This window comes from Oncorhynchus gorbuscha, linkage group LG15, assembly GCF_021184085.1.
Source record: "Oncorhynchus gorbuscha isolate QuinsamMale2020 ecotype Even-year linkage group LG15, OgorEven_v1.0, whole genome shotgun sequence".
In the NCBI taxonomy this organism is placed as follows: domain Eukaryota; kingdom Metazoa; phylum Chordata; class Actinopteri; order Salmoniformes; family Salmonidae; genus Oncorhynchus; species Oncorhynchus gorbuscha.
Window position 1 is genome coordinate 42938616 of NC_060187.1, and position 24105 is coordinate 42962720.

At 42.3% G+C, this 24105-nt stretch overlaps 2 protein-coding genes across 4 annotated transcripts; both read right to left on the minus strand.

The window, feature by feature from the left end:
• Positions 1-268: 268 nt before the first annotated feature.
• LOC123997187 (solute carrier family 35 member E1-like) lies at positions 269-9922 on the minus strand. 2 transcript variants are annotated; one of them, XM_046301320.1, is made up of 7 exons: positions 9407-9921; positions 8146-8216; positions 6123-6260; positions 4367-4492; positions 3680-3925; positions 3120-3399; positions 269-2674 (listed from the first exon to the last, which is right to left on the minus strand). In XM_046301320.1, the coding sequence occupies exons 1-6, from the start codon at positions 9732-9734 to the stop codon at positions 3163-3165; spliced, it is 1146 nt and encodes a 381-aa protein (XP_046157276.1). In that variant the 5' UTR covers positions 9735-9921; the 3' UTR covers positions 269-2674; positions 3120-3162. The 2 variants fall into 2 exon arrangements, with proteins under 2 accessions (XP_046157276.1, XP_046157275.1); XM_046301319.1 differs by having other exon boundaries at positions 269-3399; positions 9407-9922.
• Positions 9923-10906: 984 nt separating this feature from the next.
• On the minus strand, positions 10907-22378 carry LOC123997186 (mediator of RNA polymerase II transcription subunit 26-like). 2 transcript variants are annotated; one of them, XM_046301318.1, is made up of 3 exons: positions 21975-22378; positions 13548-13622; positions 10907-13450 (listed from the first exon to the last, which is right to left on the minus strand). In XM_046301318.1, the coding sequence occupies exons 1-3, from the start codon at positions 22044-22046 to the stop codon at positions 11801-11803; spliced, it is 1797 nt and encodes a 598-aa protein (XP_046157274.1). In that variant the 5' UTR covers positions 22047-22378; the 3' UTR covers positions 10907-11800. The 2 variants fall into 2 exon arrangements, with proteins under 2 accessions (XP_046157274.1, XP_046157273.1); XM_046301317.1 differs by having other exon boundaries at positions 13548-13625; positions 21975-22377.
• Between the last annotated feature and the right edge of the window lie 1727 nt (positions 22379-24105).

Genomic DNA, 24105 nt, shown 5'->3' on the forward strand with positions numbered 1-24105 from the left:
GGAAGGGGAATATTGAGATCTTGTAAAAAAAAAAGAAGTCTGCTCTTGATCAGAGGTAGCACTAGCTTTACATTGGATAGGCTGTAGAGCTGAGTTAAAGTTCACACTAGCCCTGATTATTATAAACAATTGAAAACTATTTATTGAACATAAAATATCTAATAAAATTAATGTCCACAATAACAATAGTACTTAAGTTATAGTAATATATTTGGGATTTGACTTACCAATGTAAGCACACACCTGTCCAAAGTCAGTGAAAGTCATATTCATTTCACAATGCATTTATTTATTTTTACATCTAAAAACTTAAGCAGACAAGACTGTGCATGGTTGCACTTATATACACGTTTCTGTACCTAGACACCATAAATAAAAATCTATAAACATTGGTTCAGTAAAAAAAAACTGTTTTTCAAGATCCTTTAAAAACAGGAAAAATGTCATTTATACAACTTTTACAAAGCAAACCCCCACACAGTCAAATGTACATTCCAGTAAATAATGTCAAAACCTCAAATGCCATCCCAGATTTAATGAAAATAGTTTCTCTAAATCACATGTTCAAAATGTTATTTAGCCTACTGTACAGTCAAATATTAGGCTTTACATCAAACATATACATCAGATTCCGTGCTACTGCATCACACAAGCCTTTTAAGAGGAGTCAAAATCCTCCGGGGGGTGTATGTGTGTTTTCTTATTGTATTGCTAGATATTGCTGCATTGTTGGAGGCAGAAACAGAAGCATTTCCCTGCACCTGCGATAAGTGTGTAAGCGACCAATAAATATTGACTTGAGCCACGTAGCTTCTTTCATTTGGCATCTCGCATCAGGACGTGACAAACTCAACCACAGATTTAAGAGGAAAGCTTGAGACAGTTTAACAGAATGTCAGCACAGTAATAAAAATATAAGTCGCAAAATAATACAATGGGCTCAAATTTCACATGTTAAAAGGTGACAAATGAGATTTAGTCAAATCCAGTCATGGCTCCAACATTTGATCTTCCATACTTTATAAGCCAAGGTGAAATCAAACCCTAATATTGAGGTTATCCACCGTCTTTGGATTTCTACAAATGATTGTTTACTTTGTAACACTATCCAATAGACAGGTCCATTCAAAACTCTAATTCATGAGGACATGCAGACAACAGGCATATAAGTGAGTCACATGTACTAAAATCTCAATAGCCTAATCACCACGCCAGTATGAATTTCATTACGTAACCAGACCAAACCTACTGAACCAAATGAGACGGGAGCTTCACTAAATGGAATATGAAATAAGCTTGGAACTACCTGAGAATTCCACACAAGCTCATAGATACACAGTTCTACAAATGTGTAAATCCACCTGGATCATCTCTGTGCAGCCAACCAGAACTATGTGCTATTCAGTACATACCATAGGAGAAGATATCCAAATAAATGATATTATTTGGATTGATGGTAAACAGCAAAAATGTGTTGCTGCCCAAAATAGTAGTTTGTTGCTGCCCAAAATAGTAGTTTGTTGCTGCCCAAAATAGTAGTTTGTTGCTGCCCAATATACAAGAGAGCCACTAGACATGCAATAATACAGTCAGAGCGAACATCCCTGCAGTTAAGATACAGCAAAGAAATTGTCCACTTACAATGCTGGGATGTTCTGCAACAAATTGAAACAAGCAAACTCAAATGAAAAATGTAGACTAGAAGAATATTAATTTTATATTCAACAAGTATAACGTTTAAGTTAATGGGGTTAACAACATTATTACCATCCGTTCTCCAGCTGTACACTAGAATAGAGCTTCCACACAAGAGTTAGTCACAGTCTCTCTGTCACATCTTTCTTTTTTTTCACAATGTGCAAACCTTAACCAGTTAACTAGTTCAGGTGCTCCACATCGGCTTTGAAAAACAGCTCGTTCCCTGTAGGCTAAATTACTATTCCTCGATCTCAGACAATTTTAAGTGGGAATACTGGGAAGAAGAATGACAAACCGGCAAAAGCATGTAGAGTCTACTGACTTTTATACCTGATCCAAGTAGGTCTGCCACATAAAACTAGGTGCATCTCAGTTACTTGACCCATGTAACCCCATATTACAAAGCTTTTACCAGATCAGATACGAATTGATTAAATAACTCAAATGTAAATTTGGAACCACAGAATGAAAGATTCTCAATTTATCTGTAACTACGATCGTTTACACACATTTTCATGCCATGCCTCCATCACTAGTTAAAGACCAACAAGACAATGTCTTCTGGGCAAATGTTTTTACATGTATAGGACCAAAATGTTGCCAATCTCTGCAAAAACACAAAACAGTATAAAATGATCTGGTCTTCTCTGCTAAAATTGGGGTCAATATAACTGGGGTCAATATAACTGAGTGCAAGCCTGATTCAAAGCATCACAGTCATGGTAATTTATTCAAAACATTTCATGTTCTTTGATATAGAGTAAATGTTCTGTTCAATTTATTTGGACCTATGCCATTGTGGCTACGGTAACAATGATTACCACATTAGCAAGCTTCCACAGTAAAAAGAATACAGCAACATCCGTTCCTCAGCAAGCAAATTTCAGACAGGCGTTTTGAAAGTAGTGATCACGAGCCACAATGCGTCCTCGTAAATTGTGCACTACGTCACCTATTTCGTATGATATGTTACATCCTGCAAAAAAAAAAAAAAAGTGTTTTCAATTCGTATAATAGGGATCCTGTACTGCATCTTTAACTTCACTCCAAAATCAACATTTGTCAGATGAGTCTATGTTCCAAGCCATCTGTTGTGTAGATCCAATGGTATCCCTCAATCCCAAATTAACTGGAAATATTGACACCACAAAACATTATGAAATTAGATGGTGCCAATCTTTCTCATTCACTCATGATTGAGACATACAGCTTGAGCTACAAGAGTTGATGAGGGCTTATCTCGATGTCAGATTACTTTTAAGGTTTGAAAACATCTGAAAAAAACTTTGATTTGGACTGAACTATCTTTAAGTGTTCATATCAAAACAAATAAAAACACACAGAGGTGAAGAAAATATGTTAGAACATTTTTGGGACAAAACGCTGATACTTTCCTCTCCCGCCAATACGACAGTACTTGCCTTCCTTTCTTTATACAGCATGTCCATGTAGGCATCCACCAGCCTAAACCACATACTGGTGGTTGGAGGCGCCGTAGTTCATCGTGTAGGCCTGCCGGCTGTACTGGAAGTGGTCGGTCAGCACGTTGCTGCGACCATACTGAATGTCTGAGTCTTGGGAGAAAGGCACTGAACCATTGGGCTGCGTCTTGTCCAGTCCCAAATTGTCGAAGGACATTGTGTCCTGCTTGGAGGAAGGCAGCAGCAGCTTCTTAGCTTCCTTATTGGCGTCATATTTCGCCTGTTGGCAGTGAAGAGAAGTGAATAGCTTAGCTTAAACAACAAAGAATCACAAAAAAAAACACACATTGATGTAAATTACCATTGTGTGATTTCAAAGTTCTACATATTTATAAAGTTCTTTCTTAGTAGCACTGATTGTGTAGATAGCCACTATATTCAAGGTTTACATTGCAATAATTGTGATGTGTGAGTGGTTTACCCACCGTAAGTGAATGCAGTAATTGTGTTGACTGGATAAATGGCAAAAAAGTATATGTAAGCCTGTCAGAAGGAGTCACCTTGTTGTACAGGAAGACGCCCACAATGGCCGTCATCATGCCCATGATGTTGGTGGAGCTGACCGGGTTACGCAGCATCAGGAGCGATATGCTGATGACCATGATCCTCTTGGTGGCGTTTGCCACAGCGTAGCTCAGCGGGCTGACCAAGTTGAGGACACTGAAGGCGATGACGTTCTGAGCAAAGTTACAGAAGCCGCTGACGAGGAGTAAAAGGAAGGTGCCGGTCCATTCAGACATGCCTGTCTGGAGGGGTTATGCAGAGGAGGGAGAAAATTATTACTTGGATATTTGGAGAGAACAATGGATTTAGTCATGACTTTCTAGGAAAATAGAAAGTATCCAAGTTGTGGTCTCAATGTGACAAATGAACAAAAGGCAAACGGATACTAGAGATTTTGTTGTGTGTGATGGTATATTGAGGATTAGGCAAAGGAAATGGATAACACATTTATGGTACATACTGTGTGACATCCTGTAGACTTGTGAATATATATACTGTGTGACATCCTGTAGACTTGTGAATATATATAATGTGGATATAAGACAGACATACACCATATGCAGTAGATGAACCACTATCTTATAAGCTGGACAACAATTAGACCACATTAGTTGATGCGTAATATGAACCTGCGCATACACTTTACGAAACTGAAAAAAGTATCCTATCCTTTTTTAACTCACAAAATCCCCCTCAACCAAGAATGAGGAGAGGTCCACCAGAACCCACGTAGGCACCATGAAGAAAACAGCATTGAAGCCCAGTATGTTGAGAAGTCTCAGGTGGTGGATCCTCGTGTCCCGCAGCACCTAAAAAAAAAAAATGCATATTCATTCATGGCCCTTGTCATTTCTTAGGCAGAAAACAACTGTTGTCTTGACCTTACGCCTCGATCAGACAGACAGGGTCACTGCATCAATTCTCCGCAATAAATTACGCAGTCAAACTTTTTCCATTATGTAATCCAAAATTGTTAATGCGTGTGCAACAAAAGTTTAACATTCACCTTCTCCTATTTCTGTCAAGTCTACGCATGCAATTGGATGCGTACGCTGGATAAATCCAAAGTATGCACTGCAACTGCCTCTGCAGTGCTGCAAGGTAAACAGCAGCGTTCCAATGGAAATGAATGTGCTTCTAGTGTACCGAAACGTAATCTGTCTGATCGAGGCGTTCGAAATCAAGTGAGCAGAAAAACACACCTCAAAGCGAGACAAAAAGACACATCGCTAGAAATTCAGAGGTCACAAATTCCTTGTCGGTTGGATGCTTTTCTTCATCAACAAGTATGAGAGACCGGTAACTAAGCAGTTGGTAATTAACAAGACATCCTTGTATAGAAGTCTAACACTACAAATTATTATAGTCATTTGACTGCAGGGTTAATAATATCAAGTCATTCATAACACATCCCAAAGATGCCCGATTGGGTTGAGGTCTGGGGACTGCGCAGGTCAATCAAGTAAACTGAACTCACTGACACGTTCCAGGCAATGTTTTTCAACTCCTCAATCACCAGTGTTGGTGATCGCGTGCCCACTTTTTTTTATCTGATAGGAGTGGAAACCAGTGTGGTCGTCTGCTGTAATGGCCCACCTGTGACAAGGACTGACGAGTTGTGTGTTCCCAGATGCGTTCTGCACACCGCTGTTGTACTGCCCCAGTATTGGTCCGTTTGTGGCACATCTGTAAACTTGCACGATTCTCCTTCAACCTCTCATCAACGAGCCGTTTTCGCCCACAGGACTGCCGCTGACTGGATGTTTTTCTTGTTTGTCGCACCATTCTCTGTAAATCTTTGATGTCATTGTTGTGCGTGAAAAGCTCAGGAGGGCGGCTGTTTCTGAGATACTGGATCCAGCGTGTCTGGCACTGACGATCATGCAACGCTCAAAGCTCCTTAGGTCACTCATTCTGGTGTTCAATCGAACAGTAACTGGATACATCGACGCCAGCTTTATATAGCAAGCCACAGCCACCTGACTCCTGTCTGTAGGAGCAATCAATTTTGCGAATGGGGTGATGTACCTAATAAACTGGCTGGTGAGTGTGTGTCCTTCTCAAATATTGGTTTAAGGGAGACCACTTAAAACAGCAGGAAAATGTAGGACAGATGACACAGCACATCTACAGTATGTAATGAGCAAATGTATTGCAAGGACTAACAAGGCTTCATACAAATAGGCCTTGCCCTTGAGTTTCCCTTTTTAGTATGAGTGATGTCTATTATGTCTTCACTTGAATATTGCAAGGAGTGCTTTTACTTCAAATAATACAGTATTCTATTAAAAGGAAAATGTCTTGAACTTATTCTACAACCTCTGCTCAAACACATACTTCATTAAAAAGGTCCTCCTTCAAAATGTGCTATACTTGTATCCATCATCTAACAACACAAACAATAGTCCTTTTGAAAGGGTGCCGACTGTTAAGACAAACCTTTTTGGAAAATATGTTTTGCAGAGAGAAGCAGAGTGTGGCGGCCAGGGCACTGACTAACCCAGATACATCAAAGGACAGCTCTGTCATTGTGGCCAGAAGCACTCCTCCGATGATGGGGATGAGAGATACGTACACCTGAGACAGGCACAGGACAAGAGTGCAAAAGAGAAAGTAGGCCAAAGTCAAAAAAGTATGGTTGAAACCATTACCATCCATACACATATGCAGTTGTTTTGCTAATTTGTTTATGGGACATTTTGTCACATTGAACCCACCCTCTAAATGGCTGTGGCACATACAGTGCATTTGGAAAGTATTCAGACCCCTTGACATTTTCTAGTGTATTATTACCTTACAGTCTTATTCTAAAATGGATGAAATTTCTCTTTTCCCCCTCATCACAATACCCTATAATGACAAAGCAAAACCAGGTTTAGAAATTTTAGCAAATGTATTAAAAAAATAAATAATTAAATTACACATTTATATAAGTATTCAGACCTTTTACTCAGTACTTTGTTGAAGCACCTTTGGCAGCGATTACAGCCTCGAGTCTTCTTGGGTATGACTCTACAAGCTTGGCACACCTGTATTTGGGGAGTTTCCCATTCTTCTCTGCAGATCCTCTCAAGCTCTGTTAGGTTGGATGGGGAACGTTGCTGCACAGCTATTTTCAGGTCTCTCCAGAGACCTTCGATAGGGTTCAAGTCAAATAAAATAATATTTGTCACATGCTTACTTACAAGCCCTTAACCAACAACGCAGTTAATAAACATACGTGTTAAGTAAAAAAATAGATCAGTAAAAAAAAACAAGTAGTAAAATAACAATAGTGAGGCTATAATCAAGGGGTTCTGGTATAGAGTCAATGTGCCCCAGTTAGTCAAGGTAAGACTTCACGTGACTATGCAAATAGTCTGGGTAGTCATTTTATTAGCTGTTCAGGAGTCTTATGGCTTGAAGCTGTTGAGAAGCCTTTTGTACCTAGACTTGGCGCTCCGGTACCGCTTGTCGTGCGGTGGCAGAGAGAACAGTCTATGACTGGGATGGCTGAAGTCTTCGAAAATGTTTAGGGCCTTTCTCTGACGCCACCTGGTATAGAGATCCTGGATGGCAGGAGGCTTGGCAGGAGGCTTGGCCCCAGTGATGTACTGGGCCGTAAGCACTACCCTCTGTAGTGTCTTGCTGGCGGAGGCCGAGCAGTGTGCCATACCGGGCAGTGATGCCCCCAGTTAGGATGCTCTCGATGGTGCAGCTGTAGAACTTTGAGGATCTGAGGACCCATGCAAAATCTTTTCAGTCTCCTGGGGGGGAATAGGTTTTGTTGTGCCCTCTTCACGAGCTCTGGCTGGGCCATTAAAGGATATTCAGAGACTTGTCCCGAAGCCACTCCTGCATTGCATTGGCTGTGTGCGGAGGGTCGTTGTCCTGTTGGAAGGTGAACCTTCGCCCCAGTCTGAAGTCCTGAGCAGGTTTTCATCAAGGATCTCTCTGTACTTTGCTCCGTTCATCTTTCCCTCAATCCTGACTAGTCTCCCAGCCCCTGCTGCTGAAAAACATCCCCACAGCATGATGCTGTAGCCACCATGCTTCACCGAATGGTGCCAGGTTTCCTCCAGCTCAATTTCAAGTGTCATTGCAAAGGTTGTGAATACTTATGTAAATAAGGTATTTGTTTTTTATTTTAATACATTTTCAATATCTAAAAACCTGTTTCACTTTGTCAGTATGGGGTATTGATGAGGGGAAACAATTATTTAATCCATTTTAGAATAAAAAGTTATAGGGGTCTGCATACTTTCTGAATGCACTGTAAATAGCATTTTTATTGTGCACCACACACAGTGTTAACCGGATGCGTGTTTTATTCCTGCCTCAAAGCTGCGACTTGGCAAACACACCTGCAAGGCTGGTGGTAATATGAGCCAAAAGACAGGCTCACATTGTGCCACTTCACCATTGCTTGGACAAAATATATTCGAAAGCAACTTGTACACTATCAATTCTCTGAGTTACTCACTTTTGTGGTTTGCTTCTCCTTCATGATAATCCTTGATAACAACACAACCCATATAGGCATTGTGGCTTTGACTGTGGAGTGAAAAGAAACAAAGAAAATAGATAAAAGGATCCTGTTCAGTGCTTGACTTGAGGGCAAGGGCTTGAGTTGGACAAGCCTAGGTTACAAAAGGTGCATGACTTGAGATACAATGGTTTAAAGACTTAGGAGCCCATGCGATTGTGCTACACACCAAGAGTTTAAGTCTCATTGTGTCTTGTGCGTCACATATACACCCCTGGTCAACACAAAACGTGGAACTTATTGCATCATAACCTTATGACACTGTGTCAACCATAGCTATACATGTCAGTTATTGAGGTAAGACAGCAATGAGTTACAGTTAAACTTTATAAAGGCTTATGTCATACATTAGGTACCTAGCTAATTAGGAAGTGAATGGTATAATACAAAAGGGAGTGTCATTAAGTGTTGCCGAGGCCACATTTCTGAGCTGTCAGGTTTCCACCAGTGACCATGGCCAGAAAGTCAAAATTGGCTAGAGATTCATTAACACAAACATTTGCTTTTTGTTCTTAATTTAAGGTTAGATTTAGGCATAAAGTTAACAGTGTAGTTAAGGTTTAAAATCCGATTTTAAGAAGATATATATTTTTTAAATAGCCAGGATTTATGACTTTGTGGCTGTGGTAACTAGTGACGACCCAGTCAGGAAAGGTGAAGCACCGACCGTTTTCCTGTTGAGATTCAATTGGCACATGCGCATCCGCGCCAAGTTGCCATTTTAAAGTAACAGCAAGAGGAAACAGTCGGTGGTTGTATTTGATTAACCTTTTATTAAAAGTATGAATTTAAGCGAACAAAGGCATGTAACAGAGGACAAACATAGGTATAATGTAAAGGTTTCAGAATGTATATTTCCTATCGACGCATAGCGACTCGAAGGAGTAGGAGTCAGAGGTTCCTTTCAAAAACTAGTCTGCACTCATCTCAGTGAAGGAGTTGAGGTAGCCCCCCCCCAAACAAGAAGGTATTCAAACAACCCCAGTGTGTTGGTAAGTAAGGGAGGACGCAAGCTCCTTGGCTAATCGTCAAGTGACTTAAACAAAGCTTGCCTAAATTGACAAGACAAGAAAGCAATCGATGTCGTTGGTAGCAAGCTAAAGCATTATACAAAGATTTGCTAATGTTGCGAGCTAACTAGCTAACATTCCGTTAGTTAAAACGTCAACCAATGATTCAGAGCTCGTACAAGTCTTACCAGTGTGTGCGTAGGAAACAGGTACCTTCCATATACTGAAGTGGGCTGACACAGAAGCGAAGTATTTCCCAAAAGCTAAAGGGAGAATATACCATTTGTAGTACAGAGTTGGCACTTCTGTTTTTGGGACTCCCCATGCCTTCAACAACGTAGGAAGGAAGACGACGATTGAGAGTATATGAAAGAGCGAAACGGTGACAGGATAAGGGAATCCATTTAGAATAATTTTGTTAACGACGTTACCTCCCGAACTAACAGTGTACCAACAGAAACAGAGTAAAGCTATCCGGACCCCTTCCTTGACTGGGGGACGTTCCACCGCAGCCATCTTCCAGTTCGGATTCACCGGCAGTGAGACGTGGAGCAGCTACCAAAGATGGTGGATAAAATGAAGACAGTTCACTCAGGCAATTTACCATTGGGGGAAAAATGTCAGTTCCGGTCTACTTAACTGGGTGTGTCTCCCATAGACACGGATGTAATAGCAACTTGGTCTGGTCTAGTTGACTTTCATTGACACAGCGAGTGGGGTGTCTCGTTTCCTCTTCCGTCTCTGCAGCTACTACGTAGCTCTGCTACGTACAACGCTGAGAATAAATGCCGCGTTCATTTGCTAGTCGGAACTCTGAAATGTCCGACTTGTTTAGTTTTTGAATGCAGCACGTGTATAACTACAACCAGCTAGCAAGTCGGAATTCCATAATTCCAACTAACACATGAACGCGGCAATTTACTTCTAGCTGATTGCGTCACCCCCTTACAGCAGAGGTCCCAAATAATTTAAATATTTAAACTATACTGCTCATATTGACATATTTACCATGCACCATTAAATACTCTTTCACGTTATATTTTGTAGCTCAATGGCTGTGTAGCTGGCAACTGAAAGGATTATGAACTTGTTTAACTTTAACTAGGAAAGTCAGTTAACACATTTCTATTTACAATGACAGCCTTCTTTCAATTCATTAGATTGTGCAAAACAAACATGCCTGACAGTCCAGACCAATATTTACGACAAAATAAATCTCCAAAGTGTTGTCGTTGATAGAACACTGGAATCTAATCACATTGACTGTTAAGGTATTACATTCCAGATTCTCTTTGATTATATTGGGAAAAACATTATTCTATTTAACATATTTTGCAGACAAAAGGAGTTTATGGGCCCTCAACATAAAACATTTCCACCTGCCAAGTGCTGAGCGATAGTGGCTCCTAATTAACCCCAGGAGGCGTTTATGTACCAGGGACTCGGAGATTGAAAATTGGGAAATTATCCAAATGTATCTGGATAGCGCATTAAATATTATATTTAATCACAGATATGTTGTAAACTACTTTTAGAAAGACTGGCTCAAAAGAGTGCTCCTTTGACGACTTAAAATGTGGATGTTGAGGTTAAAAGTCAAGCCACTGTGGAGGCTCTCAACTAAGGCAAACATCTCAGGACAGATAAGTCTCCTGTGGTACACTGTTCCACTGAAAGGGAGAAAGACATTCACAATTTATGCATTGTATTTATTAACACATACTGTATTAACGTGTCCATTTAAAAAGGACTAAGTATCAAATATGTTCTCTTCTGCATTCAACTGAACACAAATGGCACATTTCTATACATTCACTAAGGCTCCATTTTAGGAAACAAATTGGTTTCCACAAGGCAAACAATATCTAAAGGAATGGTAACAAGTATATTTCCAGCATATAAACAATTTATTTTTCTGTTTTTTTTTCTGTTTTTCTTCACAGTACAAAGTTGCAATGTTTTAGCATCTGGTTTGCAATTGCAAATTGTTTTCCGGTATATTAATATAAATTGGAGTTCGGGCAAGAACCGTTCTAGTTGTATTATGGTATGGAATGTTGCTACCGCATTAACCATACATTTTTGTGAGAAAATGTGCAAAGCACAGGTTTACCATATCTGACAAGCAGAACTGATTGAATAAGTGACTTCAATGAAAGTTGTTTTGCACATGTATGTAACTAACAAAATAATGAGAATAAGTCCAGATAAATAAATGCATACATGATAACCACACATTTCATTCTCTTTGCCAGCTTGTACCTGCCAAACAGGTTCCTTAATAAAGTTACAGGGCATCTTAAACTCTTTGCATTTTGCACACAAAGCATGGAACCCTTCCACTCAAAGAACTTCAGTGATGCTACAGCTGAGCTGTCTCCCATCAAACACTGATCAGCTATTGCTTTTTATAGACAGCACAATTAGCAAGGCCTCTCTTACACCAACTCTGTAAAGGAGTGAGTAGGTTCTACCACCGACAAGTGCCTTTTTGCACTCCAAACTTACACAACCCTCAAGAAGGGAGCAAAGGAAGGCGCCATTTATCCCTCTTAATTCAGAAACAACAGCTCGTTAAACTCTCAATCTAGGCAGACATATGGCAGAATGTTCAGTTTGCTCTCATCCCCATGTGGTTCTATGCATATGCACTCTGTCCAATCATACCAGTTGTCCTTGGTGTCATGGCACCCGTTCACCCCAGGCCAGTGCTCTTTGTGTATTCTGTCGAGGTCCTCGTTTATGACCTCTCGGCTCACCCCAGGTAAGTCCATGTCAGGGATATTTGGTACCAGCACGTGGGTTTTTCTGGCCTCTTTGATATGATGTTCCATGTACTCATTCATGAAAAAGTGTGCCCCCGAGGTTTGAGCCCCAGATGACGTGAGCACATTGCTTTGACGGTTAAGGTAAGACTGGATGATTTCATTCCTTGACAGCTCTTTCCAGTTGGTCTGTTGGAATGGACTGGGAGTAACAGGGGTATTCTGTGCATATTGATTCCGCTTGAGCAGTTCTGTCCGAGGTTCTGGTGTGACCGGCACCACTGTAGCCTCCCATTCTGGGTAAGACTCTTTGTGGGTCCAGGATTTTATCTGCCCTGTTACAGGGTCAAACGTAAGTCTACGGTCTTTTAATCTACATGGTTTTGTGCTCTCTTCCGTGGGCTGCCCACCCAAGTTCACTGTGTAGTCTCTGGACCTGTATTTGTTCCTCTTTCTCACTGTGTTAGTGGCAGCACCATTGCCCTCCGCCTTCACCTTGCTGCGTGACGTGGCTTTTGAGTTGTGCAGAGAGTCAGGTCTCATGGTACTGTGTTGAAGGCGTTGGTCCACGTCTGCCGGTCCATCCTGATGAAGGGCGGACTCTGCAGGCGGAGGCCCAACAGTGAGGGAACCCTGGATACACAAGGTTAAAGGCTGTGGAGAAGGCAAAGACGAGGGCTCCAGTCCAGAGCTGTCCACAACCCTGGGACTCTGAGCAGGGCTCAGTAGAGTTGTTGCTTTTGGTGCAGACAATTTAACAACCACATCCTGTTTCGTACTTCTGGGACTATACAAGTTTCTGTGGGGGCTTTTGGGCTGATGTTGCCCCCTTCCTGAAGCAACCAGGTCCATTTTGGCTTGCTGTTGCAACACGGCCGTTTTGAGCAATGCAGAAGTGCTAGGAGGTTTGGCAAGTCCCGGTGAGCTAGGGTGAGGTTTGACAGCGTTGATGGGAATTTTGTTGAGTCTGTCATTGTCAAGATGATCAGCACCATCCTTGTCTGATTTTGGATGTGAATGAGCATCAAGTGTGTCCATAAAAGCCTTGGGACTGGCCCCAATTCCATTTATTGGCAGCCGTGAGTTTCGTGTTCTTTCATAGGCAGTTTCTTTAGAGATTTTCGCTGGTAGGTGTTGTCCATCCCTCTGCTCCCCTTTGCGTTTTCGGTTGCCTGACTTTTCTGCTTTGGGAGAAAAACAGTTGTTGAAGTCATTTCTACTCTTGAGCTCCGAAAACATTTTATCCGAAGGCGGGATGGTAGCTGGAGGGAAGACAGCCGTCCGGCAGGGGTTGTTAGCACCGTTGGCAGCGCCTGGCGGCCCTCTATGCCCCTTTGACTGTGCCTCACTCTGCCCAGGCTCAATCAGCTTTTGCCAGGTGCGCAAAAGCTTCTTTGCACGCTTGACAAGATCCTCATCCTTTGTCTTTTTCCTTACGTCGTTGATCAGCTTGCCAAGGCGGGTTTCCTTGAAGAAGAACAGGAAGGTTTATATTTAGTACAACACCCTCTTGGCAACATATTTCCAAGAGCTGACATGCACATTTGTCCCCAGCATTACCTACCTCAAGTGCTTCTTTGGTGATGGGATATTTCTCCAAATAGGAAATTACATCCATTACAGCTACCATGTTGCAGATCTGCTGGAAAGTAAACAACAAATCATGTTAAAACTATGAAAGTAAGAGACAGGAAATGGTAAGAGAAACTCAATGTATAATGACAGATGAGTGTATACAACAATTCAATCAAATCCGATAGAGTCCAAGTTGTAGAATATGAACTTCAATTATGCCACTTCTGTGTTGCGGAGAAAATAAAGGCTCTATGAGCATGAATTCTTTGTACTCTGAACAAGAAATTCCAATTGGATTAAAAAACCCACACTGACGGTCATAGTCAGTGGCTTAAGTGAATAGGCCTAACGGTTCAATGGATGTATAGTGGTTCTTACCATTTACTGACCAATGGGTACCACCGGAATTAAAATAAATAAGGTGTTCGCCAACAAGTCATGTCTGCAGGACGCACACCTTTAGCCAATTTATTTATATAATGAGCCTCTGGATAGCTTCTTGGTAGTTCCCCTTTCCTTGACAATTTGTTTAGCTTTAATGACACGTCCTGGTAATCCGTCTGGCCCAGGGTGTGTACTCTGAGTAATGCGCTAACCAACTGGTAAGTGTCTTCACTGATATTTTCAACCTCTCCCTGTCTGAGTCTGTAATACCAACATATTTCAAGCAGACCACCATAGTGTTCTTGAGCACAGGGACTAAGGTAACCTGCCTAAATGACTACCGATCCGTAGCACTCACGTCTGTAGCCATGAAATGCTTTGAAAGGCTGGTCATGGCTTACATCACCACCATTATCCCAGAAACCCTAGACCCACTAATTTGCATACCACACCAACAGATCTACAGACAATGCAATCTATCTCTATTGCACTCCACACTGCCCTTTCCCACCTTGACAAAAGGAATACTTATGCGACAATGCTATTCGTTGACTACAGCTAAGCGTTCAACACCATAGTGCCCTCAAAACTCATCAAGAGGGTTGCAAAGGGTTGGAAACTTTCCGGTAAATTTCCAGAACTTTTCCATGGGAAATTAAGGCTGGGAATTTTGCTTAAATTCATCAGAAAAAGTTAGCTTATAACAGTGAACCTTTTTTTGTGGGATACACGTACCGTAATTGCTGGACTATAAGCCGCTACTTAATTCCCACACTTTGAACCTCGGTTTATACAATGACATGGCTAATTTATGGATTTTTCCCGCTTTCGCAAGATTCATGCCACCGCCAAAAAACTGAGCACCGTCACATAATGTGACGTAAATCGAGCGCGCTCAAACTTCCCATCATTCTGATTACGGAAGTAATTTTGTCACCCTCATGGCAGACACGGAGAAATGCATATGATGCAGCTTTCAAGTTGAAGGCAATCGATCTGGCTGTTGGAAAAATAAATAGAGCTGCTGCATGGGAGCTTGGCCTTAATGAGTCGATTATAAGACTTTGTAAACAGCAGCGTGAGGAACTGACTCAGTGCAAAAAGACAACAAAGGCTTTCAGAGGGAAGAAAAGCAGATGGCCCAAAGTATTTTCAGCCACTCGACATCAGTGTAAATCATGCATTTAAGGTGGCGCTCCGTGTTCAGTGGGAGGCTTGGATGACAAGTGGGGAGAAATCCTTCACTAAAATGGTCCGCATGCGAAGAGCAACTTATGGTCAAGTCTGCCAGTGGGTCCTGACAGCATGGAGCATTGTCAAAAAATCCACTATCATCAACGGGTTTCGAAAGGCTGGACTGCTGCGTGTTGAAGGGGCAGCATGAGCTCAGCGCGGTATTTGCCTCCGGATGAAAGTGATGAGAGCGACAATGAAAACGATCCAACATCGGATGAAGCAATTCTGAGGCTATTCAACTCCGACACCGAAGGAGATGACTTCAGTGGTTTCAGTGCACATGAGGAGGCTTGGTAGGCTACTGTTTTAGTTGTTACAAGCCGTGTTTCGTTAAAGCCTATTTATTTTTGTTACAAGCCGTGTTTCGTTTAAAGGCTGTGTAAAGTTCATTTGTTTCAATGTACCGGTAGGCACAATGCGGCTTATAGACATGTGCGGCGTATTTATGTACAAAATACATAATGTTTTATAATTCAGTAGGTGCGGTTTATATTCAGGTGCGCTTAATAGTCCAGCAATTACGGTAAGTCAATTCTAGGGCTTGTGGCTTATTTTGGTTAAACTATCCCCAATTCAATAGAATTGCAACCCTCTGCATGCACAGTGCATTCTTCCACCACAGGTAGAGCTGATTCAAGATCATGCACACTAATAAAAGATGCTATTGAGACTACAATACTACACTGTCTGAGCCTAGGACTACATGTTTTCTGGTAAATTTAGATTACAATAATAGGTGGGGTGAATATATTATGACATGCATGATTTTTTGTTAACTAGTAAATAGTAGCCTACAGCTAAATGTGTTTAAATAATTCCTAACTTGTTAATTTCTGCTAGTTAGTTTTTGCTACCTTGTGGGTTTTAGCTTGCTTGAGCCTGCTAAATGAGTGTTAATTCACCTGTTTCCATGCACGTTTCATTTGAAAACATTTCTTACAAAGGAGATGTTTAATCTAACTGCTTAACTATTTATCTGTACATGGAATTGTATTTGTTTTGTTTTTTAAACTATTTTTTTCTAAATCAACACAGGAAAATGCTATGGGCACTATCTGATGTGTGGAGACATTTCACTGCAGCTAATGTAGAAGGAAAAGCTGTGTACATTTGCAAATACTGTGCCAAATCATGTGTGAAGAATGCAACAAAGATGCAGAATCATCTGGCCAAGTGCATATAGTTCCCTCAGCCCTCACAACAAGCAACCTCTGACAAAAGTCCCTCTACTTCTATTCGAGGTGGAAATGACGAATCAGACACCTTATTGATAGCAACAGCTCATGGTCCTCCTGAAACCAGAAGTTTTTTTGATTCAATGGAGGAACAGTCAGAGAAATGCTGATGAATGTCCTGCTTTAGCTGGGTATGCAACTGGTTCACCTCTGATGCTCACAGGCAATGTGTATTGGAAGAGATTTCTGAATATTCTTCACCCAGCATACACCCCTCCAACCAGACATGCTTTATCTACTAATTTTCTGGATGCAGAGTTCAATAGAGTTCAAGTGAAGGTCAAGCAAATCATAGAGAAAGCAGAGAAAGCAGATCCTCCTCTCCACCCTCTCCGAGTTGGGCATCTCCGGCGCGGCCCACACTTGGATTGCGTCCTACCTGACAGGTCGCTCCTACCAGGTGGCGTGGCGAGAATCTGTCTCCTCACCACGCGCTCTCACCACTGGTGTCCCCCAGGGCTCTGTTCTAGGCCCTCTCCTATTCTCGCTATACACCAAGTCACTTGGCTCTGTCATAACCTCACATGGTCTCTCCTATCATTGCTATGCAGACGACACACAATTAATCTTCTCCTTTCCCCCTTCTGATGACCAGGTGGCGAATCGCATCTCTGCATGTCTGGCAGACATATCAGTGTGGATGACGGATCACCACCTCAAGCTGAACCTCGGTAAGACGGAGCTGCTCTTCCTCCCGGGGAAGGACTGCCCGTTCCATGATCTCGCCATCACGGTTGACAACTCCATTGTGTCCTCCTCCCAGAGCGCTAAGAACCTTGGCGTGATCCTGGACAACACCCTGTCGTTCTCAACTAACATCAAGGCGGTGGCCCGTTCCTGTAGGTTCATGCTCTACAACATCCGCAGAGTACGACCCTGCCTCACACAGGAAGCGGCGCAGGTCCTAATCCAGGCACTTGTCATCTCCCGTCTGGATTACTGCAACTCGCTGTTGGCTGGGCTCCCTGCCTGTGCCATTAAACCCCTACAACTCATCCAGAACGCCGCAGCCCGTCTGGTGTTCAACCTTCCCAAGTTCTCTCACGTCACCCCGCTCCTCCGCTCTCTCCACTGGCTTCCAGTTGAAGCTCGCATCCGCTACAAGACCATGGTGCTTGCCTACGGAGCTGTGAGGGGAACGGCACCTCAGTACCTCCAGGCTCTGATCAGGCCCTACACCCAAACAAGGGCACTGCGTTCATCCACCTCTGGCCTGCTCGCCTCCCTACCACTGAGGAAGTACAGTTCCCGCTCAGCCCAGTCAAAACTGTTCACTGCTCTGGCTCCCCAATGGTGGAACAAACTCCCTCACGACGCCAGGACAGCGGAGTCAATCACCACCTTCCGGAGACACCTGAAACCCCACCTCTTTAAGGAATACCTAGGATAGGATAAGTAATCCTTCTCACCCCCCCCTTTAAGATTTAGATGCACTATTGTAAAGTGACTGTTCTACTGGATGTCATAAGGTGAATGCACCAATTTGTAAGTCGCTCTGGATAAGAGCGTCTGCTAAATGACTTAAATGTAATGTGTAAATGTATTGCAATCATCGCTGATGGGTGGTCGAATGTTCGTGGGCAGGGAATAATTAACTACATCATCTCCACCCCTCAAATCGGTATTCTACAAGAGCACAGGCAAGGGACAGACACACCGGTCTCTACATTGCAGATGAGCTAAAGGCAGTCATCAATGACGACAGAAGGTATTTGCACTGGTGACAGAATGCTGTGAACATGAAAGCTGCTTGGTCTAAAGGGGAGGAGTCCTAACCTCACATCACACCCATTGGCTGTGCTGGTCATGCATTGAATCTGCTCCTCAAGGACATCATGGCACTGAAAACAATGGATATACTCTACAAGGGAGCCAAGGAAATGGTTAGGTATGTGAAGGGTCATCAAGTTAAAGCAGCAATCTACCTCACCAAGCAAAGTGAGCAGAATAAGAGCACCACATTGAAGCTGCCCAGCAACACCCGTTGGGGGTGGTGTCGTCATCATGTTTGATAATCTCCTGGAGGGGAAGGAGTCTCTCCAAGAAATGGCCATATCACAGTCTGCCGATATGGACATGCCCATCAAGAGGATCCTCCTGGATGATGTATTTTGGAAGAGAGTGGTAAGCAGCCTAAAACCTATATTTACATTTACATTTACATTTAAGTCATTTAGCAGATCGCCATTGCACGGATTGGGGGAGACAATGCCAACCTGTCTGATGTTCAGACTCTGCTTGTAGATGTAAGAGAAGAAATCCGTACTGCCCTGCCAACTTCAATGTTGCTCCAAGCAGAGGAAACTGCAGTTCTGAAATACATCAATAAGCATGAAGACTTCTGCCTGAAGCCATACACACCGCAGCATACATGTTGGACCCCAAGTATGCTGGCAAAAAACATCCTGTCTGGTGCAGAGAACAACATCCTGTCTGGTGCAGAAGTCATCATTACTGTGTCTCGCCACCTTGGCCTGGATGAGGGAAAGGTTCTTGGCAGTCTGGCCAAGTACACTTTCAAGCAAGGGCTTTGGGACGGAGATGAGATAAGTTGGCACAACTGCCAAATTGCATCAGCCACCTGGTGGAAGGGACTTTGTTGCTCTGAGGCCGTTTCCTCTTTCCTCCTCTGTTGCCTCCATCCTCCAAATCCCACCAACAACAGCCACCTCAAAGCGCAACTGGTCCTTATTTTGGAACACACACACCAAAGCATGCAGCAGGCTGACCAATACAAGGGTAGAAAAATTGGTGGCCACCCAGGCAAATTGGGGTCTTTTTGAGCATGACAACGAGCCATCCGCACAAGGAAGAGCTGCTGGCAAAACGCACTAAAATGCTATTTGAATGAATGCTTACGAGCCTGCTGCTGCCTACCACAGCTCAGTCAGATATATATATATTTTTTAAACCTTTATTTAACTTGGCAAGTCGGTTAAGAAAAAATTCTTATTTTCAATGATGACCTAGGAACAGTGAGTTTAACTGCCTGTTCAGGGGCAGAAAGGCAGATTTGTACCTTGTCAGCTTGGGGATTTGAACTTGCAACCTTTCGGTTACTAGTCCAACACTAACCACTAGGCTACCCTGCTGCCCCATATGAAACGCAGGACACGCTAGATAAACTAGTAATATCAACAACCATGTGTAGTTAACTAGTGATTTTGATTGATTGATTGTTTAAGATAAGATAAGTTTAATGCTAGCTAGCAACTTACCTTGGCTTACTGCATTCGCGTAACAGTCATTCTCCTTGTGGAGTGCAACAAGAGGCAGGTGGTTATAGCGTTGGACTAGTTAACTGTAAGGTTGCAAGATTGAATCCCCCGAGCTGACAAGGTGAAAATGTGTCGTTCTACCACTGAACAGGCAGTTAACCCACTGTTCCTAGGCCGTCATTGAAAATAAGAATTTTTTCTTAACTGACTTGTCGAGTTAAATAAAGATTAAATAAAGGTGTAATTAAAAAGTAAAAATAAAATATTTTTAAAAATCGGCCAAATCGGGGGTCCAATACAGATTTCTAATTGTTATGAAAACTTGAAAATCGTCCCTAATTAACCAGCCATTACGATTAATCGGTCGACCTCTAACAGAGGGTAGTGCTTACGGCCCAGTAAATCACACAGGCCAAGCTTCCTGCCATCCAGGACCTCTATACCAGGCGGTGTCAGATAAAGGCCCTAAAATTTGTCAAAGACTTCAGCCACCCTAGTCATAGACTGTTCTCTCTGCTACCGCACGGCAAACAGTACCGGAGCTCCATGTCTAGGTCCAAGAGGCTTCTAAACAGCTTCTACCCCCAACCCATGAGACTCCTGAACAGCTAATCAAATGGCTACCCCCCCCCCCCCCCCACACTGCTGCTTCTCTGTTATTATCTATGCATAGCCACTTTAATAACTCTACATACATGTACATAATTAGCTCAATACCGGTGCCCCCGCACATTGACTCTGTACCAGTACCCCCTGTATATAACCCCGCTATTGTTATTTACTGCTGCTCTTTATTTGTTATTCTTATCTCTTACTTTAAAAATAAAAAGAGATTCAAAAAAAAGTATTTTCTGAAAGCTGCATTGTTGGTTAAGGGCTTGTAAAGTAAGCATTTCACTAAGGTTCACTACACCTGTTGTGTTCGGCACATGTGACAAATAAAATTGGATTTATTTAAAAAAAAGAAGCTATGTATCAATTTAACCTTTTTTGCTGATATGAAAGATAATGTCCTTATGTTTCTAATACCATACCGCAAGTGATGCATGTTGATGTTCAGACCGAGTGTTGGGGCTCTTGACAAAACTCCCTGTACAGAAGACACATTCATCCAATGACGTGTAATGGAACAGAGTCGTGATCAAGGGCTATGTAGGCTGCAAAGACCTACAAACACCTTGACAAACAGACTTGGAAGAAAGCAAGCTTCCTTGTACTGTGTTGTCACTTCAAGAGTTTAACAACACTTTTGTTTGCGTCAGCCATTTAATTCAATGTTTGTTAATCACATATCATGATAGTCTGTGAGCCTTTGTGACAGATGGCTTCATTTTAGCAACCAGTAGCCATTAAGGAATGGCACGTCACATTGAATAACAAAAGAGCTGATTGGCTAACACTGCCAATCCAAAATGGCTGTGTGGCTTCTGCTACCTAACACGATGGATGAAAATGAAAAGTTTTCTGATAACTTCAAAACCAGCAGGCATTCAATCTTCTCAGTGGTACAATTGGGATAATGGCACAATTCAGAGTCCAACGCATTTCTCATCCCTGGATTAAGGTATGTCGTCTGAGCCGTATCTCGCGGCAGCGTTCATTTACACAGGAAGCCTGTCCGACCCAAGTAGTGCAGATACAGGCAAGCGGCTCCGATCTGCTGGCTACTAATCTCCAAAACACTGCTGACCTTGGTGGTGGGTTTAGAGTAGTAAGATCATCCTTTCAGTTAACCTGCTAGGTAGCTACAATGCTTGGGCCTAGCTAAAGTAACGGCAAAGTTTAACTCTGGTTTAGTTAGTTACAGTCGCTACGCAACAGTATAACTAGCTAATTAAATTAAATAAAAAATTAAAGTAGAGCTAGTTAATTTGCTAAGGTGAAGTTTAAAATGTCAACTTTAGCTATCTAAATTAGGTACAGTAGTTAGCTAAATGACAGGCAGGTAGCTAGCCAACTAACTTATGATCACTAGAACTAAGATAGGTTGACCAAAGATGTTGAAATGCTTGGGCTCAGGCGAGACTCCAGTGTGTATGTACGTTAGCTAGCTAACTACTAGAGTTAATGAACTACTGTTAACTAGCTAAGTTCCTGTATTGACTTTAACGAACAAGCTCATAGATGTAGTTAGTTTACTAGCAGGCTTCCAGCTAGATAACTACCTGCCGCGTCGTTAGTTACCACTGCACTGGTTTAGATAACGACGTTAGCTAAGACAAGTTAGTTAGCTCGCTAATGTTCGCTGTCGATGTTTGTCATAAGATTTCACAGTAGGGGATCATTGCAATAGTGTGGACAGAGAGAGTCCCCTTCAAGTACGTGGAAACATTACTAACTCACATTGTTTTGGCCATCGATGGCCTGCATCAGCCGGTCTCTCATCTGCTGCGGAGTTGCCGTGGCCGCTGTCATTGCATGGCAGTGGTGCGGATCAGTTGACGGGGGAGGAATCCTCCTTAGACACGAGTGGGTGACTTGCAGACACTCACAAGCCTTTCGGGAGATGTGCTAGTAAATAAAGACCCATATTTTATGGAGCTTTATTTAACCTTGAAGGTGTATTCATGTATTTCGCAATGAATACGTATCTCCAGATAGAGGTTCTTCCCGAATACTCGTGTCCGACTGCCTCTTTGGCAACAGCCAACGCTGTGGCCTTTCTCAACATCGGCTTCTCTGCAGCTCAAAACAACAGAGCTATTGAAAAACGCTCTCCTGGTGCATCGTGGGAAATGTAACACAAAAACGTCGTACGTTGTCGACTGTGAATGTATCTGATATTCTTTGTGTGAACCTGTAGTTAAATTACTGGGTTATCCTATTACAATATGGATGTGTAACCAAACACTGTATCTGAAACGTTAGATTTGTCTTAATTCAATACATTTAGCACGAACAATGAAGCCCAACACGTACATTCTAATACATGTGAAAGCTGTACTGTGTAGCCTATATATGCTTATTAATTCAATTAATGAATCAAGACTTGATACACAACTGCTTTATGATTTTGTTTAACATGTTTATACAGATGAGTGAGTGTGTGTCAAACAATACACAATGTGATTGAGTGCAGGAACCAAATAACGTTGAGAAGCACTAAATCAGATGACACACTACTCAAATCCTAAATTAGGAAAGGAAAAGATGAAAAGGGTATGGATGAAAACATCAAGTGCATTTTAGAGTAAAGTTTTATTATACAAAACTAGATCATAGACAAAAGTATGCAACAAAGCAATGATAAAATGAAGTCTGAATGCTCTTAACATCAGAAGGCCTTAGTAAGACAAACATCAAACATGTCAAATGGTTGTTCACAAGTTTGTCTGTTCACAAGTTTTAGAAGAAAATGAGGACTATAGATAACAGGTCAGCAATAGGGCTGGGAATTGCCAGGGACCTCATGATACGATATTATCACAATACTTAGATGCCGATACAATATGTATTGCGATTCGATGTTCCAAACATATTGCTAACCATATATCCGCTGCAGTGTGACGAGAGAACCATGAGAAGCAGTTTAGGTCAGTCATGGAAATAAATGGGCTGAAAACCAATTGGCTCCCTATTTCGAAAAGCGATGAAGATAAAATACTGTAATTTTGATGCAGGTACAACTAACTAGCGCAAAAATATTGCGATATTGCACATAATGGTCGCAGGTCACAGGATCCGACATGAATCTCAACTGAAAAAAGTTATTTTTTTGTGCAGGGGCCCCCAATCCAAAAACTAAGTTGATCACTATCCAAACAATCTGTAAATGTAATAGACATGGGCAATTAATACACAATACATTATAGTCAATATGGTATACCTTGTGAGGCACAGAAGCATATCCGTATGACAATAGTAGTAGATTAGACTCTACAAGATGGCAGCTACTTACAGAATCATGCAAAACATCATGAATATGTTCCATAAGGAAATGAAAATCCGGAAGTAGCGTAGACTCTGGAGGAACTCTCTGATGTTGTCACCTAAAACAAATACACCATGGTGTCATTTCAGATTTATAGAGACCTTCATTGTGTGTTCATGTGTAACGGATGTGAAACGGCTAGCTAGTTAGCGGTGGTGCGCGTGTTGTTGATGTGTGCAGAGGGTCCCTGGTTCGCGCCTGGGTATGGGCGAGGGGACGGTCTGCACACATCGACAACAGTCACCCACAAAGCATCGTTACCCATCCCTCCACAAAAGCTGCGGCCCTTGCAGAGCAAGGGGAACCACTACTTCAAGGTCTCAGAGAAAGTGACGTCACCGATTGAAACGCTATTTGGCCAGCACCACCGCTGATCCGGATCATCCGGGTGATCCGGGTCAAGGCACCAATGTAACAGTATAACTTTAGACCGTCCACTCGCCCATACCCGGGCGCGAACCAGGGACCCTCTCACCACCATGCAATACAGCGTACCAATAAGTGCTTCAGCCTGACTCAAAGGCTCAGAGGACGGGGTAAAAA